The sequence below is a fragment of the Oncorhynchus nerka genome, linkage group LG15 (assembly GCF_034236695.1).
Source record: "Oncorhynchus nerka isolate Pitt River linkage group LG15, Oner_Uvic_2.0, whole genome shotgun sequence".
Lineage (NCBI taxonomy): Eukaryota > Metazoa > Chordata > Actinopteri > Salmoniformes > Salmonidae > Oncorhynchus > Oncorhynchus nerka.
This window is the reverse complement of record NC_088410.1, coordinates 44,858,038-44,875,906: the sequence shown is the minus strand read 5'-3', so window position 1 is coordinate 44,875,906 and position 17,869 is coordinate 44,858,038. Positions and strand designations below refer to the sequence as shown.

Genomic DNA, 17,869 nt, shown 5'->3' with positions numbered 1-17,869 from the left:
TGTTAGACACTTTAATAATGTTTACACATTTTGCGCTACGCATCTCATGTGTACAGTTTGTATATACTACATTTTATTCGAATGTATTTTAGTGTCTGCCGCTCCTACGTTGCTTGTCCAAATATTTATGCATTCATTCCTTTACTTCGAATTTGTGTGTTGTGAAATTGTTAGATATTACTTGTTAGATATTACTGCACTGTTGGAGCTAGAAACACAAGCATTTCGCTACACCCGCAATAACATCTGCTAAACGTGTGTAGGTGACCAAGTAAAATGTTGTTTGACTTGATTTAGACTCAACATTGTCATTTTTTAAATTGAATGTAAATATAACATTGTCCCGCTGTAAAAAGTGACACAATATCAAACCACAGACTGAATATACAAATGCAGGGCTTTTTTTAAGTTTTATTGCCGTTGCAATTGCTGTTTGTGCTTTGGAAAGTGAGAGCGCTAATTTTCTCCGTTTCAGAATTCGAGACTTCAAACGTCCTTATACGACTCGATCGAGCTCCCCACTTACATTTCCATCCAGTCTGAGGCTGCAGGCAATTCATTAACTGCGAGACGCGTGAAACGGACCCCGGTTGTTAGCGTGAAACGGATCCATCCCTCTGACTTTGATACAGGGGGAGAGAGAGAAGTCAGAATGCAGTTCTGCTCCCCTCTTTCTTTCTCAGTCTTTTTTCCCCCCACATCGCTCCCTCTGCCCCATCATCCTACCCGCCACCATCTCCTCTCCGTCCCTCCAACCGCCTACCTCCCTGCTTGTCAGGGTGTTGTCACCAGACTGGTGTTCTCGCCATTGTAATGCCGTGCTCGTTATCAGTTCAGTGTCGGAGTGGGTTCAGATGTTGGAGGAGGCTTATAAGCAATTGAACAAACGCACCATTGTCTGGCGGGCTGGGGGAAACACTGTTGCACTAATGCACAGGAGGACCGCTTACTGGTACTGCATGGTCAGGGTTTTCTTCTGGATCAAAAAAAGGGGCTTAGGTGATGGGTGGGGCGTGGCATGATGGGGCGTGGCATGGGGTGCGGCAGTGTGTGAGGTCGGCGTGGCTGAGTGTTAGAGAACATTTTAGAGCAGAGACGGACAGCTGGCGGCCCGCGGGGTCTCAACTTAACGTGGAGTTAGAATAGTCGAAGACACACGCCGCAATTTTAAAATGTTGTTGTGCATCAGCAGTTTTCCCTCTTGTTATTTCAGTCATGGACAGTCACTTCGTTAGCCCGTGTCAGCAAAACATTTTTAGATTTGGTAAATTAGTCTAGCCAGCTATCTAAACTTGTAGCAATCATGGTCAGATTACTGACCAGGGGGTCCCCATTGATTTTGTTAGTCACTCGCACTCAGATATCATATTCAAAATTGCAAACATTTCTTTCCACCCCATGGCAAAAAGTGTAGAATTGCAGGGAATTAACTCACTCTGCTGTCAAGGGGGGGAAGCCAAAATGTTTTGCTCAGAAGGTGGGGCCCCCTAACAAAATGTAAATTATGGCCCCCGAAAGGCTAGGGTTGGCTCTGACTGCGTGTGTTGGTATGGATGTGGGTACGCAGAGCCGTGAGCCACTGTGGCCCCTCAATATGAGTTTTTTTTGTGCCACCCAACCCCATCAAAGTTGCCCATCCCTGTTTTAGAGGCCCCCATCTTGGCAGTGTATATACATTTGTAAGCCAATTTTACTGCAATTCAATGCGTTTTTCAAATCTCCCTGACTGTCTAGCTTTTATTTTATTGATTTAGTTCTCAAATATGATATTATATCAAATATATAGGTCCATTATCTTTTCTATATACTTTATCTGGTTTTAGTCGTGGAAGTTTACACTGAAAGCATTTTTCCATCCCAAAAATCTCTCTCTCTCTCTTTCCGTCTGTATGCACACAAAATAAACATTATTCTTTTACACTGTTTAGACAGCGGCCCGTCCAAGGATTTCAATGGCAGGAAAATCCCTGATGTTGCTTCTCAGGCTTCCAGTCTAAGCTCACATCCACTTCAAGACCATGGTGCTGGCATACGGAGCAGCAAGGGGAACTGCCCCTCCCGGCCTTCTGGCTCTGCTCAAACCCTACACCCCAACCCGAGCACTCCGTTCTGCCGCCTCTGGTCTCTTGGCTGTCCGACTCCTATTAGAGATCAGCTCCTGCTCAGCCCAGTCAAAGCCCTTCTCTGTCCTGGCACCCCAATGGTGGATACCAGGTTCCCCCTGATGCTAGGACAGCGGAGTCTCTGTACATCTTCCAAAAACATCTGAAACCGTACCTCTTCAAACAGTATCTTAAATAAGACATCAGTCATTCTAACCCCCCACCCCCCTCCCCCATTATCTTATATTTTCCTACTAGCACTAACTTTACTTTTCTTTAATGAGGAAAAGAATGAAAGCTCGGTGAGACAATCTTAAGAGAATGCAGTAACTGTAAGTCACTTTGGATAAGAGCATCTCCTAAATGACCCAAATGTCAATGGTGTACTGTAGTGGAGGTACTGAATTTGTGGGGTGTGTTGGTACGTTTTCTCAAAGCAGCTTACAGTACACTAGCATCTCAGGCATAGATGTACAAACCCCAGATGTACTTGGGGTTTGTGTCAGGTGTGTCGGTCGTTTTCTCCTCATTTGGTGTGTGTTTGTCGGGCGATTTTGTCAGGAATGGAGCGACACGGGCCGTTTTTAGAATTTGCTCCGATATCAAGCAATACCAGGCTAGTATCAACTGCTATGAAGTTGCCGCCTTCGTTTTTTTCTTACCCCTTTCGCGTGCAATTTTTGTTTGTTAAATGTTTATCTGTGTTTGTTAACTGAATGTATTAATAGGCTTTAAAATAAAATAAAAATGATAACATGATGATGAATTAGAGTGAACTGCTTCGATGGCATTGGACTAAAGAGTCGGGTTCCTCGTTGTGCAACGCTTGTTCTGTTGAGTGGGAGTTGATGATGTAAGCACTCCGCCAAAGCGTGGTATAAACAATGTAATGACTTCATGTGTTCCTTCGCACGAACACACACTTTCTCTGGACCCCCAAGGCTTTACACCCCAGTGATACAAGACAATACACGGAGTGTGTTACCAGATGGTCTAAGCCATCATCTCATCTCTGGTGAATGTTTACAGAATCAATGGACTTTCTCAAACATTGTCACACTAGTTCATTACCAGACAATGGAGTCCACACAAGGACAAACTGCAGTTATTTTCTTTATAGTTGTTGCTGGTTAAAGCCAGGTTTTTCTGGTTGGTTTGCAACATCTCACAACCTAGATCCTAAATGTTTAATCTTGTGAACTAAGTTTATTTAGTTCTTTATTCGTTATAGTCTTGGGGATGCTATGATATCACAAGTGTGGTGCTTTATGAGGTTGGCAGTGGTAACATGGCATGCTGTCATTGTTTTATTTAACTAGGCAAGTCAGTTAAGAACAAATTCTTGTCAATTCTGTTTACAAGGACGGCCTACACAGGCCAAACCCAGGCGACGCTGGGCCAATTGTGCGCCGCCCTATGGGACTCCCAATCACGACCGGATGTGATACAGCCTGGATTCGAACCAGGGACCACAGTGACGCCTCTTGCACTGAGATGCAGTGCCTTAGACCACTGCACCACTCGGGAGCCCGAGTGTTACGAGAGTCATTATTACTGTTTAATGTACTTTGTTCCAGATCTTTCACTCTTTCTTTCTCATGCGACTCGTTTGAGCATCGTGTCAAGTCATAAGCCGACATGATATTGTGACACAAAGGCTACTTGACATCGTCTACGAACAACCGTTTAACCCAAACCTCTCTTTATCTCTCTCCATTCCTCCTTCCCTACTCCTCCAGGACTGTCCCCAGATCAGATAGACGCATTCAGACTTGACATAATGGTACATGAATGAAGGCGTTACTCTAATTCTCCCTCTCTCCTCCAGGACTGTCCCCAGATCAGATAGACACATTCAGACTTAACATAACGGTACATGAATGAAGGTGTTATTCTAATTCTCCCTCTCTCCTCCAGGACTGTCCCCAGATCAGATAGACACATTCAGACTTAACATAACGGTACATGAATGAAGGTGTTACTCTAATTCTCCCTCTCTCCTCCAGGACTGTCCCCAGATCAGATAGACACATTCAGACTTAACATAACGGTACATGAATGAAGGTGTTACTCTAATTCTCCCTCTCTCCTCCAGGACTGTCCCCAGATCAGATAGACGCATTCAGACTTGACATAACGGTACATGAATGAAGGTGTTACTCTAATTCTCCCTCTCTCCTCCAGGACTGTCCCCAGATCAGAGATCAGACTTGATAACGGTACATGAATGAAGGTGTTACTCTAATTCTCCCTCTCTCCTCCAGGACTGTCCCCAGATCAGATAGACGCATTCAGACTTGACATAACGGTACATGAATGAAGGTGTTACTCTAATTCTCCCTCTCTCCTCCAGGACTGTCCCCAGATCAGATAGACGCATTCAGACTTGACATAACGGTACATGAATGAAGGTGTTACTCTAATTCTCCCCTCTCCTCCAGGACTGTCCCCAGATCAGATAGACGTTTTCAGACTTGACATAACGGTACATGAATGAAGGTGTTACTCTAATTCTCCCTCTCTCCTCCAGGACTGTCCCCAGATCAGATAAAAACATTCAAATGTGACACAACAACATGAATACCTGAATAACCTAAATCTCTCCATTCCTCTCTCCCCCAGGATTGTCCCCAGATCCTGCCCTCTACCCAGATCTATATCCCCGTGGGCGTGACCAAGCCCATCACACTGGCCGCCCGCAACCTGCCCCAGCCCCAGTCTGGCCAGAGGAACTACGAGTGCGTGTTCCACGTGCAGGGAGAGGAACACAGCGTCACTGCCCTGCGCTTCAACAGCACCAGCATCCAGTGTCAGAAGACCTCGGTGAGTGGTGGTGCACAGTTTTATTCCAGCCCAGCACTAACGCACCTGATATACACGGAACTAAAATGAACGCAACAATTTCAGAGATTTTACTCAATTGCAGTTCATATAAGGAAATAAGTCAATTTAAATAAATGCATAAGTCCTAGTCTATGGATTTCATATGACTGGGAATTCAGATATACATCAGTTGGTCACAGATACCTTTAAATCAAATCAAATGTTATTGGTCACATATTTAGCAGATGTTATTGCGGGTGTAGCGAAATGCTTGTGCTCCTAGCTCCAACAGTGCAGTAGTATCTAACAATTCACAACAATACACACAAATCTAAAAGTAAAATAATATATATAAATATTAGGATAGTTTAATATTGCCTACAAAAAAAAAAGCTAGGCTTGTGGATCAGAGAACCAGTCATTATGGTGTGACTCATGCAGTCTCCTTCACGTAGAGTTGATCAGGCTGTTGATTGTGGCTGTTGGATTGTTGTCCCACTCCTCTTCAATGGTTGTGCGAAGTTTCTGGTTATTGGCGGTAACTGGATTGGTGCTATGTACACGTCCAGAGCATCCCAAACATGCTCAATGGGTGACATGTCTGGTGAGTATGCAGACATTTTCAGCTTCCAGGACTTGTATACAAATCCTTGCGACGTAGGGCCGTGCATTATCATGCTGAAATATGAGGTGATGGCGGCGGATGAATGGCGCCCACACGACGCCATACACGTGGTCTGCGGTTGTCAGGCCAGTTGGACATACTGCCAAATTCTCTCAAATTATGTTGGAGGCGGCTTATGGTAGAGAAATGAACATTCTCTGGCAACAGCTCTGGTGGACAGTCCTGCAGTCAGCAAGCCATTTGCATGCAAATAAATTGAGAGATCTGTGGCATTGTGTTCTGTGACAGAACTGCACATTTTAGAGTGCCCTTTTATTGCCCCCAGGTGCACCTGTGTAATGATCATGTTTAATCAGCTTCTTGATATGCCACACCTGTCAGGTGGATGGATTATCTTGGAAAATGATAAATGCTCACTAACGGGGATGTAAACAAATTTGTGCGCAAAATTTGTGCGACTGGAACATTGTTTTTGTAATAAACCAAAAGCTTGCTGATTTGGTTTTATCAAGATGGATTTTGGTCAGCACAGCAGGGATGCACCTGATTCAATAAATCAATGGGTTGGCGGTTAGTATTTTGACCAATGGTCATGTTTAAGAGGGAGTTTGGCCGGTTTTAGGATTGTAGGAAATAACTGTGCAGCGAGCATTCTGAAGGATGTGTTGGAAGTTGTGTGCGCCAGTGTGCATCCGTGCTCACGCGCGTAGACCCATCTGTCAGTTGAGTAGCAAATGAGGAAATGTGTGTGTGTGTGTGTGTGTGTGTGTGTGTGTGAGAGATAAGAAGTGACGATGCGCTCCACCGAGGCTGAAAATGTGGAGAGGAAGCCTGTCATCTTTGAACCTAGTCAAGACAGGATTGATCATGTTTACACCTCTCTCCCACTCACTCTCTACCCATCTCCTCTACCTTTCTCTCTCTCCCTGTCCATCTTTTTTTTCTCCCTTCGGCGCTCCTCTCTTCCTCTCGCTTAACCCACTCGCTCTCTGTTTTGTTGTCCTTCTCTACCCTCAACCACTCCCTCTTGTGTTCTAACTTCCTCCCTCTTCCTCTTTTGTTTTTGTCTCATGGAGAGGCTGTGCCGTAAGCAGGGTGACGTGTTCGTCACTAGAGGGACAGGAGGTGGACGCTTGTGTCACCGACTGTGACACACCAATTATAGGCTCCATGATATGACCATTATACTTTACATTTGTCTGTAGGCTTTTGGTGGGTCCTGTTTGGCGCCTTCAGGTCTTTAGGAAGGTCTCTACCTGTCGTTCTTTTCCCCCTCCCCCTTTCTATTCCCTTTCCCCCCTTTCTACCTTTCTCTCTCCTCCAAAGCTGCTTGTTTCTCTCTCTCTCTCTCTCTCTCTCTCTCTCTCTCTTCCTCTCTCTCTCTCTCTTCATGGGACACTCGTCCTATCACCACCTCCAAGGAAGGCTGCCATAGTGATTTTGGTTTGTATTAGGGGTGTAAAACCTCTCTGGGTATCCTGTCAAACAGGTGCCCCCTAGACTTGAAACATCAGCCATGTCGCAGACAACAAAAAAAACAACACACCATCCCGGGAAAGCCTTCAGAGAATCAAACTAATTAGCTTTGAACACCTGCAAGTGGATGTCAATACACGCTACAGCTGCACGCTAGAGATATGTGGCCGTGGGTTCACTCACTATGCTAAACACGCACACATGTAGCATGTCCAACAGGACCCGGGGCTTAGCCTTGTTGCCATAATCATTAGCATTTAGCAATGCTAGTGTGTTTGAAAGTTAGCGTAGCTCCTCCCAGCGTAGCATAAGGGCTCCAATGCGAGGCTGTCTGTATCGACAGCTAGTCATTAGCGCGCCGCGCACCAAAACCCCCATTGTTTCTGAAGGAAGGCTAATTAGCCAATGACAGCGCTGTCTCCAAAGAGGACCCTTTATTGACTGTTTGTTAAATGTAGCAGCCAGCGATAATCAGCAGCAGACTCAGGACAGGCCAAAACAGTATTTCTACACATGACAGCTGACAGGAAGATGTGCTAGTAGGCTCATTAGCGGCTAACTGTAAGCTCTTAGTGATTAGCTCTTAGCGGTTAGCTACCCGACTTGTTTTATATGCTAACCTGTAGTTTATTGGTATGATAATACCAGCGTCCAATGAAGCCTACGCTAACTCTAACTCCATTGTTATGACATTGCTTTGTTGTTAAGAATTTTTTTTTGCTGCCACTTTCTACATTTACTAGGAGTGGTTGTTACTTAAAAGCAATGGAATTTGTATCATTGTCATTGTCAATCAAATTCCGAAACATATTTCACTGAAATGAAAGGAGTCATCCCCAATTATTGGTCTTCGTTTCACCACTGTTTTTTCGATGCACATCCTTCCATGTGAGCCAGTTGCTCCTTGTTCGGGCTGCTGCTCAGGATGCTGCTTCCATGATATGAATCATGTATGATGCTGCAGTAAAAATGGAGAGCTCACGTCATCTGGTATGCTGTGGGTACACCTTGCTATGGTGAATGCGGAGTTGCATGGCGAGAGAGGTTGTGTGTGTGCTCGCTCGCTCGTGGAACGAGAGGATCTTGCGGGGTCCTGATGCTCAATTTGATTTTTTTAACCTTTAGAGTCAACACATGGATGTTAATCTTATATTAAGCCTAATTTTAGCCCAGACTATGTTGAAATTCAGTGTTTTTTTACTAGAGTATTCTTGTCAGCGTGTCAACTCATCTTCCACCACTCAATGGAGTGAGGAGAGCGAGAGATGAGCTGAAGGAGGGTGGGGAAAAGAGATGGGACGAAGAGAGATTTCATTGCAGCGGCGGAAGAGAGGGATGGTTTAGAAGGTGGAAGCAAACCTGTGGCCAGTTTCCTCCACACAGCTTTCGCTCTTGTTTTGATGCGTTTGATGGATCCTTTTTTTGTCTTCTATTGCCTCTTAAAGGGAAAGTAGTCCAAAATGAACTGAAAGTAATCAGATTACACTGCTGAGTCTGGGCTATACAAAAATTAAGTTACTGACTACCAGAGGTGCAACTTTGGTTTTAGAAATGTGTGGGGACATAATATAGAAATATATATACGCATAAACACTCCAAACAGCCTATCCGACTGCTCGGATGCTTCCTCATGGTCCTAAAGCACACTGAAGCCTCGTTTTGTATCACATTCCAGTGATAAAACTGGGGGTAATGCAATTTCAGAATATGGGGGGTTAAAATTGCACCCCTGCTGATTACAAATGTGGACAGGTAACTATAACATATTAGGTTTAGAAAGTAACATACCCAACCCTGGTGACAACAATGTATGAGCTCTGTACAGGATCATTTATGTAATAAAGAGTAGCTAAGCAGCTCCTCAATAATTGTCCATAGAAGCTTGATCCAATATGTTGTATGTGCAAGACTTTTGGAAGGCTATGGCAATCGTCTCAAGACGAGAGAAGAAGAAAAAGTTACTTCATATTTTTTCAGGAAATACTACATAAACACAGTGGCTCTCCGTTAATAGACAGAGCTGTAATATATAAGGAAAATACATGTTTTTTTAACAGATTTATACAGATCAGCTCTGCCTGTTAACGGACAGTCTGTGTTTATACAGTATTTTCAGGATTTTTTTTTAAGGAACTGTCTGTAAAATAATGGAAATTGTAACAGTAATGGATGTGCAATCAAAACTGTCTCAATATTGCGGGCCAAACAATGGCCAAAAAAAGGGAAGGGAAAGTGGATACCTAGTCAGCTGCACAACTGACTGCTTTCAACTGAAATGTCTTCCGCGTTTAACCCAACGCCTCTGAATCAGAGCGGTGCCTTTAATCGACATCCACGTCATTGATGCCCGATGGTGCAGTTGTTTTTGGGGGTTAACTGCCTTGCTCAAGGGCAGAATGGCAGATTTTTCCACATTGCCACCCCCGGGATTCGAAACCAGCCACCTTCCGGTTACTGGCCCAATGCTCTTAACCGCTAGGTTACCTGCCGCCTGTAAAGGCAAACAAAAAGCAAAACGCACCACACATTTCCCTGGTCTCAACTCTAACAAGGGATAGGACCTGGAGAGTGTGTCTGTTTTTCTCCTTGACAGTGTCCAGGCAATCTCCTCTCATCCAGCCTGCCAGAGGGGGTCATGGGAGCCTGTAAACAAGAGGAAACACAGCCAGGCTGCTGAAGCCGGGGTCACGAGACTCAATAAGTGACCACAGCTGGTCTCTGAGAGGGGGAGGAGAAGGCAGGAGAGGGCGGCAGGTAGCCCAGCGGGTAAGAGCGTTGGGCCGAAATGTCGCTGGTTCTGATCCCCGAGCCCACTATGTGAAAAATCGTCCGACGTGCACTTGAGCAAGGCACTTAACCCTAATTGCTCTTGTAAGTCGCTCTGGATGAGAGTGTCTGCTAAATGTAAATGTAGGGGGAGAAGAGAGAAAAGGGGAGAGGACAGAAATGTGACTTCCTCATTTAACCCAACCCCTCTGAATCGGAGAGGTGCTGAACAGTGGGTTAACTGCCTTGCTCAAAGGCAGAACAACAGATTTTGACCTTGTCCGCTCGGGAATTCGACCCAGCAACCTTTCACGCTCTTAGTGAGTTTAGTTGTTTGGTTAGTTATGTTAGTTCGAGGGGGTGGGGGGGTGGGTGGGGGATTTAGCGTGGGAGAATGAAAATAAGTTTGTCTATCTCATGGTTTCTCTCTTGGTTCCTGTATTTTTTTTTTCTCACTCGCTTGTTTCCTCTCTCTTCCAAATGTTTTGGTGTGTCTCTCTCCTTCCTCTCTTATTCTCCCTCCTACCCCTTCCTAAAGGGGTAAAGAGAGGGGACAGATAATATCAGCGCCGGTTTTACACCGCCACCTTCAGTCGGATGAAAGACTGGGCCACTCCATCACCCGTTTCCTCTCACTTTTCCTCCGCTAAGAAAAATGAGAAAGGGATGGAAAGTCTGGGAGAAGGAGAAACCTTGTTTGGCCTCAGATCTTCCTCTCAATTCGTGTGCGCGTGGGCACGTGCATGCGGACAGCAGCTGTTTCTAAACAAAAATTAAGAGTACTGGGAGAGCCTGATGGGTTCCAATTAAGGTGGACGATGATAAAATGATGATGAATTGCAGTCGGGCGCTGAGACACACACACACACACACACACCAGCCCCTCTCCCAGGACCCAGGAAAAGGATAAGAGGGGGAAGGTGGGCAAGAGGGGCAGACTGTTAGAAAATTGGGCTGAGGAAGCGATGGAGGAGAAGGAAGGAGGCAGAGGGGGAGGTAGAAGGAACGAGGCGAGAGGGGCTTACAGGAAGGAGGGAGGGCTGGGTAAAGAGTGTCGGGGAGGGAGAGTTGAGTAGAAAGCAAGAAAAGATCCAAGAAGTTTGCTCGGAGAGAGAGGCCTGTTCCTGGATAGGGAGTTAGGGCCTTTATGACTATGTGTACTCTCATGCCCAGAGAGAGAGGAAACGTAATTGCGATGGAGTTTGGAAGACAGGAGGAGGACACAGCTGAGGACATAACGAGGGGAATAAGGAGGAAAGGAGACTCGAGGTCAGAGAAGTAGAGACAGAGTGTAGCTGCAGGGATAATGGTGATCACTAAACATGCATATACCACCGGTACCAGAGCAGGTCCAAAAGGCTTCTTAACAGCTTCTACCCCCAAGCCATAAGAATCCTAAACAGCTGATCAAAGGGCTACCCAGACCCCTCTTTTTACGCTGCTGCTACTCTGTTATCTGTGTATAGTACCTTTAACTCTACCTACATGTACATATTACCTCAATTACCTTGACTAACCTGTGCCCCCCACATTGACTCTGTACCGGTATCCCCTTTATATAGCCTGGCTATTGTTATCTTACTGCTGCTGTTTCATTATTTCTTACTTTTATTTCAATTGTTTTTACAAATATTTTTTTTACTTACCATTTTTTTTTCTTAACTTCTTAAAGCACTGTTGGTTAAGGGCTCGTAAGTAAGCATTTCACTGTAAGGTCTACACCTGTATTCGGCGCATGTGACAAAATACAATTGGATTTGATCTGTTCCTTTGTATCCATCTGTCCCTCCCCTCTAGACGGAGGAGTGTAATACGGAGGCTTAGAGCGGAAGTCTTGCGTATGCACCACGCTGAAAGTGTTTGTGTGTGTGAAAACACGGACCCATTAGAAAGGCACTGGATGTAATGCGGTCTAACTGTATCGCTGACGGTCCTTCCCTCAGAGAAGGGGGCGCCCGGTCATGTATGGTATAGCATGACACGGTATGCTTAACCGGACATGATGAACAGGGGGGCCTGCCGCCGAGGTCGCTCGTTAAAACGGGATAAGGCAGGCAACTTCTTTAATTAGGGTGGTGTGTGTGTGTGTGTGTGTGTGTGTGTTTAGTGAGAGAGGGAAAGGGAGACAATACCACTGTTCAACAGCCTTACCCTCACTCCTCCTCCCCTGTCCAAACCCCTTTCCTCCCATCAGGAATCAACCCTATTCCTCTCTCCCCTTCTCCACTCACACAGCCTGCTGCTCAGTCCAGCAGTTTCCTCCTCCTGATGGGTGAGGCGGTACACAGCTCCCATGCGCCGTCCTGTCTAAATAAGAATGAATTTGCCGACCGGCTATCAGCATATGTCAGCTTATCCACCTCCGTTCCTCCCCTCTCGCCTCCCCTCATGCCTCCCCTCATGCCTCCCATACTCTCTTCCTTAATCCCTCCCTCCAAGAAACGCCTCGTGTCAGGTTTTGATGGTGTGTTGCGTGTACGGTGTCTGTAAATCTGCGGGGAAAGCGAGATGGGAGAAGTAGAGGAGGACAAACGGTGTTAGGAGCGGACTGACCAAGTTAGTGAGATGGGCAGCGAAAGAGTGGGTGTATTTGACACAATTCCTACCCCAGCGTCGTCTTGTTTGAAATGGCCAGGACTAAGCCAATATGCACGTGGGTTGGACGAGCCAGCAGTTTCTTCCTTCCTGCCTCTGTGTGTTTGAAACGATAATAATTTTTTTTAAATGTGGTGGCGATATGATGAGATCCGAACTTGCTCTGGCCCTGTTCCAATCCTGTTATGCTAGCCAGATTAGCCCAGACAGAGTCATGTTATGAGCCGGGCCTAACTCCATACTGACTGACCCCACACTAATCCTAGGGCGGATTACCACTTGATCCTTGATTATGCCTTCATATCTGGACTGTGTGTGTCTGTCAGTCTGTGTCGGTGTGCACTTCTGTGTGTGCAACGTCTCAATGTGTGTGCTTGTGCGCGTGTGTTGGGCTTTTATCAAGGTCGATACAGCGCGTTCTGTGGATGTCAATTAGCCTATATTATTCTGTATGTAAAAGGTTAATCACCTTGCCAACGGCATTTTCATTGCTTTTCCATCACTTTGTTTATCAATGAGCAACAATTTTCGTTCATCTCTTTCCCAATAGACGTTGTTTACCTTGCTTTAAAGAATTGTTTGTTGCCTGAGTTAACGGCACGTAGCAGGTTGAAAGGTTATTGTTCAAAGGATCCACATTTCGGTGATACCTCAAGCTGTCTAATTTTAACGTTGAACAAAAAATGAAGGCAAAGGAAGAAAAGAAAGTCTTGCCTAAACATGGTCTTACAGTGTGGTGACTACAGACCTGCCACTTTCACCTGGCTGGTGAGGAGAAAAGAGAGGGGGTGGAGAGAGGTGTTTGGGAGGATCTGCGCACCGCACACAGGCATAGGCTAGCCCTTGGCACGTTGATGTCTTTAGACTTGTACCCCTTCAACATGACTAATTATCTGGATCTGTGTGTGACTCTTGCATGCAACCTGGACTCGGGTGTAGACGTAACATAGTAAACGTTGATTTAGAATGATCCCATTTAGTATGGTATGTATTAATTTGTATGATATGCTACGAATTACAAGTTATATGATATGTTACGAATGGAAAGTCGTAAAATTTGTTAGATATGTTACGAATTATAATGTGTTGTGGCTTACTTTAGCTAGGCGGCTAATGCTAACTTTAGCTATGGTGGCTAACGTTAGCTATGGTTAAGGTTAGGATTATGTTAAATGGGGAAGGTTAGGGTTAGGGGAAGGGTTAGCGAACATGTTAAGTAGTTGCAAAGTAGCTCAAAAGTAGTAAGAAGTTGCTACTTAGCTCAAATTGCCCCGTGATGAGATTCGAATGTGCAAACCTTCGGGTTGCTAGATGTTCGCCTTCATCCACCCCGACCAACCACCCTCCTTTTGTTGTTGCCTTAAGTAACCTTCTGTCTTATTTTGTTATCATCTGCGCTTTCAGCCGAGGAGATGTTCAGCTACTGTGTCTAGTAGGCCTGGCACAATTACCGTATAACCAACGTTTATGAGTGAAGACCGTCATGAAAATGTAATAACCTTCATACGACGGGACAGCTGGGAATTCTTGTGGTTGTCAGTTTCTGCAGTAACATGGACTCTTAACAACGTGATGAAACTTCATTGATCCTTGCTGAAACAAGCAATCAAATCACTTTTTATTGGTCCCGTAGCAAACAAGTCTTCGGTTGCCTAGACGATGCAGCAGCAGCACACAATTGGAATGAATGAAACGGGCTTGGAAACCTCTTAACCCTGGCTATTTCACTGGCAAACTCATGGGCACACTCGCAATAACCTGCCTGGTACTGTGATGCAATTTCCATGGCAATGTTCATTCAAATGATGTTAACTGATGTGGCTCTTGCAATGGAATGTAGTTTTTGTTATGTCAGTTGAGTTTAATCCACCAATCACAGCACAGATGGATGGGCACACGTCCTGCTTTTACTTCCTGCTTTTGCTCCTATGGGTACGCTCGCAATGGCCGCCAGTCCACCCATTATGCCGTCATAGACTTGAAATGGGGACGCCCGTTCTATTCATTCTATTTCTATGGCAGCACATGCAGTCAGGAGCAGAGGAGAGGACAAAATGTCAGTCTTTAACAATATATTTCTTTGTGTGGTAACCGAACAGTTATTACTGTAACCGCGTCATTTGGATTGTGTTTATTATGGATCCCCATAAAGGCAGCAGCTACTCTTTCTGGGGTCCAGCAACATTAAGGCAGTTGTTTAACTATAAAAACAAAACATGTCATTACATTTCACAACAGCTTTGGCTGGCCAATAACCGGCATCCAACATTCCATGACCATCACAGCCCCTAGGATCTAGGCTACTACTGTATCTGTATTCTATTTTTTTATTTTATTTTTTTTATTTTATTGAATATTAAAGCATACAATCTCTACCTGCAGTGAAGCTGCTCAACATTGACATTACTTTCAGTCAGTCTAACAGACTTTCATCCAGAGCGACCCACCGACACAACCAGGGTCAACTCCCTGCCCAAGGGCACGCTGACCGATCTCCACACAAAGTCAAAACGGGGAAGCTCCCGACCGCCAGGCCACCAACCCCCCCCCCCCCCCCCCCCCCCACACACACAGTTCCCCGACAGCTGCTCCCCAACCAACCGAGATTTGAATCTATCCGATCGAATATAATACCCAGATTGTGAGTGGAAGATAAGTACTTTTAAGAGTATTAGTATATTAATAATTGACTGACCAGGTCTCTCCAGATCTCCCAAAATGCTATTTCTAGGGTTTTCAGCCATTCCTGAGCCTGAGACCAGAAACAGGTTCTGTATCCTCACAACAAAATCTGCAAAGCTGCGATGATTGTATGACCCAAATGTTCAATGTTTTGTTGATAGCAAGAATTCTGTACAGTAATTTTGTCTGAAAAGCACGAAGTCTTGAATCTTGCGGCACTTCAGAAATCTCTTCCCAGCTATTTTGCGATCTGTATGGCACAGCTGTCAACATCCTGGTCCTCAAATGAAACTGGTGTACTCTCCTATTTATGCTCTTTTTGTTCCTCTGACAGTTTTGATCCTTTATTTTTGGCAGACAGACCAGTTCCCTACCTCCTCCCGCTGCCACCTGCCTCTTCCATTTTTGGGGTACCGCTGTAATCATTTTGTTGTAATCTTATATTGAGCAGACCTTCCTATACAATTCTGATTGTCCAGAAGTTATTTTCGGTCATAAGAGGTGGAAGCGGCAACATTATGTACAAAATACGTTTTTTTTAAAACAACAACTTACAAACAACGCAAAGAAATGAACAAAAAAAACACATTTGGATAGGAACACGTAAATATCAGCCTTCTTCTCCGGCACCATCTTAGCACCCGGAGAATAATAGTGAAGACATGAAATAACACATATGGAATCATGTAGTAACCAAAAAAGTGTTAAACAAATAAATATATTTTAGATTTGTGTTTCTTGAAAGTAGCCACCCTTTGACTTGATGACAGCTTTGCACACTCTTGACATTATCTCAACCAGCTTCACCTGGAATGCTTTTCCAACAGTCTTGAAGGAGTTCACACATATGCTGAGCACTTGTTGGCTGCTTTTCCTTCATGAGGTAGTCATCTGGAATGCATTTCAATGAACAGGTGTGCCTTGTTAAATGTTCATTTTGTGGAATTTCTTTCTTTCTTAATGCGTTTGAGCCAATCAGTTGTGTTGTGACAAGGTAGGGGTGGTATACAGAAGATAGTCCATATTATGGCAAGAATAAGCAAAGAGAGACGAGAGTCCATCAATACTTTAAGACATGAAGGTCAGTCAATTTCAAGAACTTTGCGAATGTATTCGCATGTACTCTCAAAAAACATTAAGAGCTTTGATGAAACTGGCTCTCATGAGGACCGCCACAGGAAGGGAAGACCCAGTGTTACCTCTGCTATAGAGGATAATTTCATTAGAGTTACCAGCCTCAGAAATTGCAGCCCAAAAAACTATGTGAAGCATTTAAAGGAACAGTTATCTCAACATCAACTGTTTATCGGAGGCTGCGTGAATCAGGCCTTCATGGTTGAATTGCTGCAAGGACACCAATAAGAAGAGACTTGCTTGGGCCAAGACAACACGAGCAATGGACATTAGACCGGTGGAAATCTGTCCCATCTGGTTTGCGCTTAGTGGGGCTACCATTTGTTTTTCAACATGACAATGACCCAACACACCTCCAGGCTGTGTAAGGGCTACTTGACCAAGGAGGAGAGTGATGGAGTGCTGCATCAGATGACCTGGCCTCCACAATCACCTGACCTCAGCCCAATTGAGATGGTTTGGGATGAGTTGGACTGCAAAGTGATGGAAAAGCAGCCAACAAGACTGTTGGAAAAGCATTCCATGTGAAACTGGTTGAGAGAATGCCAAGAGTGTGCAAAGCGGTCATCTATGCAAATTGGTGGTTTCATTGAAGAATCTAAAATATATTTAGATTAAAAAATGAATACATGATTACATATATGTTATTTCATAGTTTTGATGTCTTCACTATTATTCTACAATGTAGAAAATAGTAAAAATAAAGGAACACTTGAATGAGTAGGTGTCCAAACTCTTGACCTATACTGTATATATATCAGTATGTAAGGGATAATCAATGAGGGGCCACAGTATGCGTTCTATTGAAAATAATGAACGACATTAAGGTGCGTGTCATGACACCCTAGTTGAGTGGAACTATTATTTTCAGAGTTGATTATCCCTTTTATACCATGGCTATAATTTACCAGATTTGCTGGTAGAAATCCACTAAAGTAGCTAGCAAGTTTACTAGAGTGCTACAGTAGTTGCCATGGTAACCAAACAACTAAGACTTGCTAGTTTAGCTAACCAAACCTTCAGTCCTACCTTGCCATTATGAAAATCGAATTCAACAATGCCAACAAAAAAAAATCAATTCGACTTTTGCTTTCAAAAGCAGCTCAAAAATATAAAATGTTAGAAGGAACTATAGGCATTGAATTCTAACGTGCATTATTTAAGCAATAAGGCCAGAGGGGGTGTTGTAAATGGCCAATATACCCCGGCTAAGGGCTGTTGTTAGCATGACGCGATGCGGTGTGCCTGGATACAGCCCTTAGCCGTGGTATATTGGCTATATACCACAAACCCCTGAGGTGCCTTATTAAGTGATAATACCAGAGAAGCCGGTGTTTGGAGGATATATTGGCACGGGTGTTGTTATGCCCGAGACTAAGTCTCCAAACAACGGCTTCAAGGAGCTTATCACTCAATAAGGCACCTCAGGGATTTGTGGTATATGGCTAATATACCATGGCTGGGTATCCCTTTCCTATGCATGCCTTTGCTATGCACTTCTCAGTAGGTGGTATTCAGACTTACCTTGTACAGGTGCGTAACAGGCTTTGCATGCATGGTTTCCTTGCACTCCATAAAAGACATCACTCTACCATTCCAATTTACAATACCATTTTCAAACATCTTTCCCATAAACAAAGGTATTTTATCAACCGGCACATTTCAG

At 44.5% G+C, this 17,869-nt stretch overlaps 1 protein-coding gene across 1 annotated transcript in view; it reads left to right on the top strand.

Moving 5' to 3' along the window:
- LOC115142772 (plexin-A1-like) overlaps positions 1 to 17,869 on the top strand; it is a 275,942-nt gene that overhangs the window by 192,239 nt on the left and 65,834 nt on the right. Inside the window, 1 exon segment of the mRNA XM_029682496.2 lies at positions 4,725 to 4,925. Within this exon segment, the coding sequence (XP_029538356.2) occupies positions 4,725 to 4,925 (201 nt within the window).